Raw genomic sequence first — 9,011 nt, 5'->3', positions numbered from 1 at the left:
TGTCAACCTATATTTTTAATGAAAAACTTTCTTAGGGGTACTCGATATTTCTGGGCACCCTATACATATAATCTTAATTAAAATAGGGTACCTACACTTTGATTTCATTTTTCCACGGCCTTTCGAAAACTTCTCTTAATTTGCGCTTGGTTGTTTATTCAATAAATAATATTTTATTTTTATTGTGTCCCTGTACATGTACAATGTTTTGTAACAAATACGACTTGATAACCCGTAATTAAGAAAAAAATCTTTCTAATTCTAAAGGTGCGTTCATGATTGTCTGTAACTAACCGTAATAAAAGTTACGGTCTGTTATGGAAAAGTAAAATACAAGAATTCTTATGGCGTAGTTCACGTTGTCCGTAACCGTAACTTTTTGTTTTACAGAAAAGAACAAAGAAAATTACAGAAAAGTAAAAAAATTTTTACTTTTCTGTAACAGGCCGTAAGAGTTACGAACAATCATAAACGCACCTTAATACAGTAATGCACGTATCACTTATGCAATGCAGCTTAAAATACACGAACGGTGAAATAAATTAAATACCCACTACTGACTACACTACATAAAATTGATACATTACAGTAGTTGTAGTTACACAATATTGACAAGAGTAGATAGGGCCAGGGGTATAGGCTATAGGGTATACATACAGGCCACAGGGTACCCAGAAATATCGGGTACCCCAAAGAAAGTTTTTCATTAAAATTAAAAATATAATATAGGTTGGCAGCGTGATTGATCTTAAAAATATGAAATTTTTAATTCGTTTGCTAGAAAAATTGAAAAGAAATCCGCTACTTAGCCAAGCAATTGCTAAGTAACGTCTATAAATTTAAATAATTAAATATGACCCTTATTGTAGTTAGTTATATTGTAATGTAATTTTGTAAAAGAAAAAAAATAAAAATAAATAAAAAATTAAAAATAAAAAATTTTACAGGGTGGCTAGAAATATCGGGTACCCCTAAGAAAGTTTTTCATTAAAAATATAGGTTGGCAACGTGAAATAGATGCATATGATTGGTGGAATGTTATCTCTCCAGTCCAACAACCAATCATGTGTTATCATTATTATCATTCACTGTGACCAACCAAAGTATTTAGTTAGAAAACTTTTTTAGGGGTACCCGATATTTCTAGCCACCCTAGGGCTCTATATAGAGCCTTAGCCACCCTGTATGCCAAACCTACCTAACTTACCTAGCGTTGAACGAATCACCTCGTTCAAGCTTCAAAGATTCATCATCCAAATGACCGAAATGTGCTTGGTATCCTCCAGTATAGTATCACGTATCAGTACGGCGTTACGTCCTAGGATGTTACGTTTTCGGTTTTCAATTTTCTTTCTTGTCGTACTTCTGTCTTGGCGTTCTTGTGGCGTTTTTTTCCTCAAAATGAGAAAGAAATTTTGAACTTATTTGTTATTTTTGGATTCTTCATAATTATTAATTGGTAAGTACTTGAATAATCTCATGACGTTTGCTCCAAAATTAACTTGCCGTAAGTTCCTTCCAAAATTTGATATCATAATCTTCTCTAAGCGGTCACCACGTGTTATGTATAATTGTAGGTGTTTTAGGTTTTACGCTACGATTATTCAATTATTGTGATTTCTCGTTTCTTTACGTGTATATTTATCATTTTCATGTATAATGTTTATAATCTTTTGTGTATTATGTTTTCTTCTGTAGTTGAAAATGGTGAACGCCCGAGTACCGACTGTCTGTCGGAAAACCTATGTTACTCCCAGAAGACCATATGAAAAAGCTAGATTAGATCAAGAATTGAAAATTATCGGAGAATATGGTTTACGTAACAAGCGCGAAGTATGGAGAGTAAAGTATACATTGGCTAAAATCCGTAAAGCTGCTCGAGAATTACTAACCCTTGATGAAAAAGAACCCAAAAGATTATTCGAAGGTAAATATTCAATCTTGAATGAATAGGCTTATTTTCTGTATCAAAAACTGCGCTTGATCGGTGATGAATTTATATAAATTTTATTCTGACACTTCTCAACTGAAAAATCATGTCGACTTTTTTCACTGAGATCTATGCGTAAAGTCGCAGTTGCATTGCTTCATTTCATAATGTGTTTCATTTTATGATGATAATATTTGTATTTTCTGACACCTCTTCTGAATTGTTTTGAATTGATGACATTTATCTGAGAATATTTAAGCATTAAGAAATCTGCATTTTTCATTTAGTTGGATTATTGAACCATTCGTATTATTCTAGGCAACGCTCTTTTGAGAAGACTAGTTCGGATTGGTGTATTAGACGAAAACCGAATGAAATTGGATTTTGTATTGGGTTTAAAAATTGAAGATTTCTTGGAACGTCGTTTAGAAACACAAGTAAGCTCACAACTTTTTTTTATTCTTGAGAATTATGGAGATATGTTATGATATCTATAATAATTGAATTGTTGTTTCAGGTATTCAAATTGGGATTAGCTAAAAGTATTCATCATGCTCGTGTATTAATTCGACAAAGGCACATAAGGTGATTTTATTTGTTTATACTTTATATGGAACGTTGAACGCCTTTTTACAATGGGCAGAATGCATTTGTTTTTTTAAAATGTATTTGTTTAAAAGAGGCTATACTAATTTTTACTGACGATCGCTAACGAATGTTCATATTCGCATTAGACTTGCATCAGTGATACAGTTTCATTATTCGTAATTAACAAAGATTTATGTATTCGTGAGTGCCTTTTTGCTATGGGCAGAATGCATTTGGTTTTTTAAAATGTATTTGTTTAAAAAAGGCTATATGAATTTCACCGACGATCGCTAACGAATGTTCATATTCGCTTTAGACTTGCATCTGTGATACATTTTCATCATTTGAGTAATACGAATTTGTACCTATGTGTTGAAAACTGAAATTTAACGCTTGGCGTATTTGTTTTCAGAGTTCATAAACAAGTTGTAAATGTTCCGAGCTTCATTGTGCGTTTAGACTCTCAAAAGCATATTGATTTCTCATTGAAATCACCGTTCGGAAGTGGACGACCGGGTCGTGTAAAGAGGAAAAATCTTAGAAAAGCCAAGGGCAAAAATGAAGAAGTCGCTGAGGAAGATGAAGATTGATTTAAAAATCTTTTTTGTATATTTTGTTTTAGGAATAAACTTTTTTGAAATTTTATTTGAATGTATTTATTTCTTGTATCTGCGGTCTCTAGTTGCGGTTCTCTGAAACTGATCTGTACCATTAAAAAATCTCATTTATCTTGAGTCTTGAAACAACTTTGATCTAAGAGTGATCCTGATGTCAGTGATGCCTGCGGCATTGCATGTTGTAATAAAATGATTCAATTAGAGTTACTGTGAAAGGGAAGATGATTTGAAAATCCTAATAAGAAAATCTTGAAAAATGTACAATAAAAAAATTTCACAAACTAAAATTTCAATATTTTTATTCGTGATAAAAAATCATTTTGAATAAAATTTTCATTTATTGGTATTGGTAAATTACGCTGTATTAACGTTGAATTACTTCGTAACTTCTGAAGGGTAATTATCATTGTCCACCTTGGCAACAGTTTGTTTGTAAACAATACCCAAAATTTACAAATTTTGTTGTAACGATTTCGGCATTTTGCAATTCAGAGCACGAATTTTGCGCCTTTTCATTCTTGATTCGCGTAATCTTTAATCATTCTAATTAAAAATTTAATCAATCGGTTAACCGTTATTTTTAAAATCGTTCGACACTTCTTTTTGTTCTTTTAAATGTGAAACATGACTGTGATAAGAAATTCTTTGCCTTGGTTCACTTTCCTGTAATGTAAGTAAGAGATCACTTTCAAGCTAAAGTAAATATTTCTTTTGAAATTCCAGTATACGTTAGTTACTTTTAAAAAGTAATACGAATCTGTGTTGTTGTTTCATTACAGTTTTACCGGCGGATCCTATGAAAAATTCAATTCACTGTGGTAAGTTCTCGCCTTATCAATCTGTAAAAACATTGACAGAATACACATAGTATAAAAAAAGAGATATATTTAAACAAAGATTCTTTATAAAAATAAAGTTCTACGGATGACCGAACTTTATTAATAAATTATTCAGTACTTCACCTTCTTATCGCAGGTTTCATATTTCGCATTACATTCTTCATAATTATCTCAATGCAAATCATACCAACGAATAAACTAAACAATGCAAAGCATTACCTAGTTCTAACTTGGCACTTTTAAATAACAGTATCAGTAAAATATTTACAAAGCTAGCAAATTAAATTATTATTAGTGATGTGATCGGTGATATTTTGTATAAACCGTAATTTAATATTTTTACATTCATGACTTGATTCTAGTACTAGTTTAACAAAATATCACCGATTTCTATAAAAGTTCTTGATTGATAACAACATAGTGAAAAGAACAAACATAATATATAACATAGAAAATTTTTAAAAAAGACTAACAATTATTATTTGGTAAACAAATGAAAATTTGATCAAAATTTTACTATTCGTAGTTTCAATTTCCCTCCAGAAATTCTAGAAAAATGATGTAACTTGACAAATTATTCTTTGTTGTGTTGCACACAGTTTTACTGGCAATAAATACATCATTGGGTTGTACAGTACAACGATAACTTTGGTTTCCTTTGGCCGTTTAAAATGATTACGTTACTATCAAGTACTTGGTGTTACTCCTCTTGGTCGTATCATCATCATAGCTTTCTTCAGTGTGTAATCCCAGCCTCTCCATCGGAACCATACAATACCTGAAATTGTTTGATTTTATTTATTAATTTTTGTTTGTTTAGTCTTTGCGATAGAATCTGAAACAAAAAACCAACCTTGTCTGGCTGTTAAATCTTGTGGGTCAGTAAGATATAATCCATTCAGTCCTCGACCACATGATCTCCACCACCAACCTCCTTTCAGCATTGAAGCGCAGTTAAGGCTCGACCTGTCATTATCTCTGTGAATATAAAAATGAGTAAATATCGTGAATTGAGATTTAATGCAAAATATTCATGATCGACTGTGACTGTGACTATGTTTACCTGTTGTAAGTTGAGAATGGACTGTTGTTACTTCCATACCAAGGATCATTCAACGAATCTCCGGCATTTCCATCGTATCCGTCAATTTCTAACTTGTAGTACTCACCTTCAGAGTAGATCTTGAAATGGGAATATTGAGCATATCTATACATAATGGAAAAAAATCAGTAGGTGTAGATCTCGAAAGTAATGAAAAAAGCTCATTCGGTGGTCTTCATTGTAACGTACCTTTTATTTCCTTCGAAATCTTCTAACTCTACACGTAGAGAATATTCTTCGTTATTGGTTAGCATATAAATATTTTCATTTCCGAGCCAAAATTCCTTCGATAGGTCTCCAAAACCATTTTTATAATCATTCCAGTCCCGATTGAAGTTCTCTCGTATGCCAAAATCGTCTCTTCTATGAATTACCTATAAACATTTTCAGAAATTTGTCAGTAGAAAGTCAATAGGTACTTCAATATAATTCTAGGAGTGAAGTTTTTTTATTTTTATATTGATATGAATTTAAGTCCTAGTAAATACAATAATTCAAAGTGAGAGAAAATCTGACAGAAATGGAGATCTTTTCTCAATAAAGATCATGTACCATCAGTTTAGAACCATGTTTTTCCAACCACACGAGTTCAAATTTTTAAAAATATATTTCTCAATTCAAATATGATAATGACATGTGTTTTTAAGTAGAATATTGCAATTTTGTTTATGCTATGGAGATTTCAACTTCACATCTCTCTACTTTGTAATCTTCATGTCAACGCAACTTCTCATGCAACACTGTAAAATACGCTGCCTATACATAGCTTGCAGGGTTTTCATAAAATAAATTCTTTCGTTTTTCAGACTTCCGCCGTAATTATTTTTCTGTAACATCAGGTTTCAACATCATTTTTTTTTGTTTATGAAATTTAATTTTTAATCGAAATATAATGGTTGAAAAAAAGTGCTGTTGATTCGAAAAAATGCTCCAAAAAATCATGGGTTAAATTATTTAAAATGCATTTTCTCTTCAAGTTATTATTTAAATTGAGAAAAATTTGCACTTTATGTTGAGAATACTATGAAAAAAAAATCAGTTTGGTAAACCGATTACGATTTAAGGAAAGGGAAGCTTGTTTTTGCCTCAAGGAATTAGTTCATTTTTCAGATGAAGGGGGAGTGAAATGGGGTTTAAAATCTTACAAACATTCTGCTGTGCTCAATTCCCGTCAGAAAGTTTGAAAAATTCGTGCATTTTCATTTTAAAATTTTGTTAGTGAATTTGTTTGAAAGTATTCGGCGATAGTTTTTCTCAATTTGTAGAGTCTTTAGACCCCAAAAATAAATCTTCATAATGTACATATAAAGAAAAAAGTAATATTGAATCTTGAGGTTCTTGCGTCGTTTCGTTATTCAGAAAATTATAAAAGCTCGACTTTTCGAAATTTTATGGGAGGAACTGTAGAAATGAACGAAATAGTTATTATTCAAAATGAATAAAATATGATTTGAATTTTTTAAGAATCTTTTTCATCTCTTGGTACCTTGTATTACATAATTTTTCTATCGCCTTCAATTCTTACTTCAAGTACTAAGTACGCTATACTCGTACAAGTTGAACAATTAAGTTTTGATTTTACCGAAATTAGGTTAGTTAATTTTTATTTCAGTTTTAAAATTTCAAAAACTCGAACTCCTTATATGTTATGTTTCTTTTCTGTCAATCTTGGCGATTATTATAATGTAGCTGTATGATTTATGGAGAGTGACGAGATACCGAGGCAGTCGTGAGTGATGTCTTTAATCGAACATGTTGTCTTTCAGTAGAATCGAAGGAGCAGTGGACAGTGATCATTTTTTGTACGATGATTTCGTTATTCGATACATTGAATTTGAAAATGTTGTAAATTATCTTCATCTTCAAAATTGAAGGGGCAAACCTTATTATAAAAATTTGGAATTCGAATATCTTTTGATTTTGAGAAATGTTCAGAGTGGATTTGCCTTTCTAATTTTGAAGATGGAAAACTGGCTATAATAACATATCAGGCGACGCGGTAGCGTTGCCACCCCGCCCTCCCACGGTTTCAAGCGCGTAATGAAACGCGTTCAACCGTAGGCGGCGCAACGCCAGACGGAGTTATATTCTGTAACTATTTCGTAATGCAATTTCCCCGAGTTTCAAACGCAATTTTCTCAAAAACTATGCGTTTATTCAAAAAACGCATAGATAATTTTATTCTTATTTTTCAAATACCTTTCAGAATATATAAGAATAATTTTTGTACGATAAAAATTCGCGAAGTTCCAAATACCCAGTTTTTTGTCATTTTGGCGAAATTCTTGTTCAACACTTACTCAAAGTTTGAAGGATTGGCCGAACCAATTTTGATGAAATTTGGAATATAGCTTTGATTTGTCAACCATTACTGACTAAGGTAAAAAAATTGTAAATTTTTTCAAAATTGACCCTGCACCCCCCCTTTTTGGGCCCCAAAAATTCTCAAAATTAACCCAAAATATCAAAAGGCACTTCTCCACCACAAACTTGATGTTCATGCAAAAATTGAGCTTTGTAGCCCAATTACATCAAGCTTGAGTGGAGTCTAAAGATGCTGAAAAATGACAAATGTTGAAAAAACGAGCAGTATATTTATCCAAAGTACAATCAAACCAAAGCTGGGATAGATGTACGTACATCAAAAGGCACATCTACGATGTTCAAAGTACATTTGAACAAAATTTCAGCGTGATTTGTGCCCTATTCGAGGCTGTAGCTTTGTCTAAAGAAACAGTTAATTTGTAATACTAATATTCGCCATTATTGATTCTTTAGACAAAGCTACAGCTTCGAATACGGCACGAATTACGTTGAAATTTTGTTCAAATATACTTTGAACATCGTAGAAGTGCCTTTTAATATTTTCAAATTAATGTGAGCTTTAATTTATGTGCAATAATTATTATTATTGCACATACACGTTCAATATCAAAATGTCCGTTAAATTTAAAGCACAACACGTGTTGGCGGCGTTGTATGCAGTTGAAATGCGCTAAAACGTTGAGCAGCCTAGTGGCTGAATGATTTAAGCTTCCGCTCGCCACGCAGTAGACTCCGGTTCAAACCCCATCAGAATCAAAATTTTTTTTTAATTTTTAATTTTGTAAGCTGATTTTTTTCAATATGATTTTTATTTAACATGTTCAATTTTTAAAAATACATTGTAAAAAAACGTTTTTCACTTCCTAAAGTACAAATTTTCTTTTGCCCTTGTTTTTTTTAAAAAAGTAAACATGGAAAAAATTTCATTATGCAAATTTATTTAAAACAAACAAGATACACTTTTTCACCTGAAAAAACATGTTTTTTTTTACTTCTTGAAATGACGTTTTGCTTTACTTTGTTCAGGTTTGTTTGGTTCTCATTTTCAAAATTTAAATTTTTAAAAAGTTGACATTTAAATTCCAAAATTTTGAAGCCAAAAAATGGAACCTGAAAAACACATTGTTTTTCACCTCTTGAATTTTTGAACGTTTTTTCACTCGCATCACTCAGTTATTTTTTCTATCCTTTTCCTAAACTAAAAAATTCCATTTTGAAACTTCAAAAAATTCAAAAAGGAAAATAATAATTTTTTAATAGGTATTTTTATCAATTATTGGTAAACTTGTCATTTCATCTCTCATTTCATTCTAGAAATTTATATTCGCTATTTGTCATTTTATTTGACAAAATTGAAAGTCTTTTTTTACTGATCGGCGAATTTTTGGTCAACCCCTTCCCCCATCACCCTTGAAAACCCACTGTTTTTATTCCAGTCAGTTTAATGACAAATGTCCAGTAATCTGTCCACTCTCTGCATGCTCCTGCCACCAATGCTATTTTCATTTATTAGATTGAACACTTCATCACAATAATATAGAAAAAAAAGTACTGATATCCTCCAAAAAAACTCTTCAAAAAAGAATTACACCCCGCCCTCTCCACGATTC

General features: G+C 31.5%; 3 protein-coding genes across 6 annotated transcripts in view; 2 read left to right on the top strand and 1 right to left on the bottom strand.

The window, feature by feature from the left end:
- Positions 1 to 1,299: 1,299 nt before the first annotated feature.
- Positions 1,300 to 3,163, top strand: LOC135840357 (small ribosomal subunit protein uS4-like). 2 transcript variants are annotated; one of them, XM_065356844.1, is made up of 5 exons: positions 1,300 to 1,459; positions 1,699 to 1,927; positions 2,249 to 2,367; positions 2,448 to 2,515; positions 2,931 to 3,163. In XM_065356844.1, exons 2-5 carry the CDS (start codon positions 1,705 to 1,707, stop codon positions 3,106 to 3,108), a joined length of 588 nt encoding a protein of 195 aa, XP_065212916.1. In that variant the 5' UTR covers positions 1,300 to 1,459; positions 1,699 to 1,704; the 3' UTR covers positions 3,109 to 3,163. The 2 variants fall into 2 exon arrangements, with proteins under 2 accessions (XP_065212916.1, XP_065212917.1); XM_065356845.1 differs by lacking the exon at positions 1,300 to 1,459 and adding an exon at positions 1,484 to 1,507.
- A 413-nt stretch (positions 3,164 to 3,576) lies between these two features.
- The window catches only part of LOC135838394 (centrosome-associated protein 350-like), a 122,833-nt gene continuing 117,398 nt past the window's right edge, over positions 3,577 to 9,011 (top strand). For 2 of the 3 annotated variants that reach the window (XM_065354006.1, XM_065354004.1), the window contains exons 1-2: positions 3,577 to 3,805; positions 3,915 to 3,953. The gene's annotated coding sequence lies outside the window, so the exon portion shown is untranslated. Of the gene's footprint in view, positions 3,834 to 3,914; positions 3,954 to 9,011 lie in introns of all 3 variants that reach the window. The other variant, XM_065354005.1, reaches the window with a different exon arrangement.
- LOC135838396 (angiopoietin-2) overlaps positions 4,004 to 9,011 on the bottom strand; it is a 90,201-nt gene continuing 85,193 nt past the window's right edge. Inside the window, exons 4-7 of the mRNA XM_065354008.1 lie at positions 5,266 to 5,450; positions 5,038 to 5,181; positions 4,828 to 4,952; positions 4,004 to 4,752 (exon numbers count right to left, since the gene is read on the bottom strand). Coding sequence (XP_065210080.1) covers positions 4,661 to 4,752; positions 4,828 to 4,952; positions 5,038 to 5,181; positions 5,266 to 5,450 — 546 coding nt within the window. The 3' untranslated portion in view covers positions 4,004 to 4,660. The remainder of the gene's footprint in view (positions 4,753 to 4,827; positions 4,953 to 5,037; positions 5,182 to 5,265; positions 5,451 to 9,011) is intronic.

Source organism: Planococcus citri, chromosome 3 (assembly GCF_950023065.1).
Source record: "Planococcus citri chromosome 3, ihPlaCitr1.1, whole genome shotgun sequence".
Lineage (NCBI taxonomy): Eukaryota > Metazoa > Arthropoda > Insecta > Hemiptera > Pseudococcidae > Planococcus > Planococcus citri.
The sequence above is the reverse complement of the archived record's forward strand: the minus strand, read 5'-3'. Positions and strand labels throughout refer to the sequence as shown.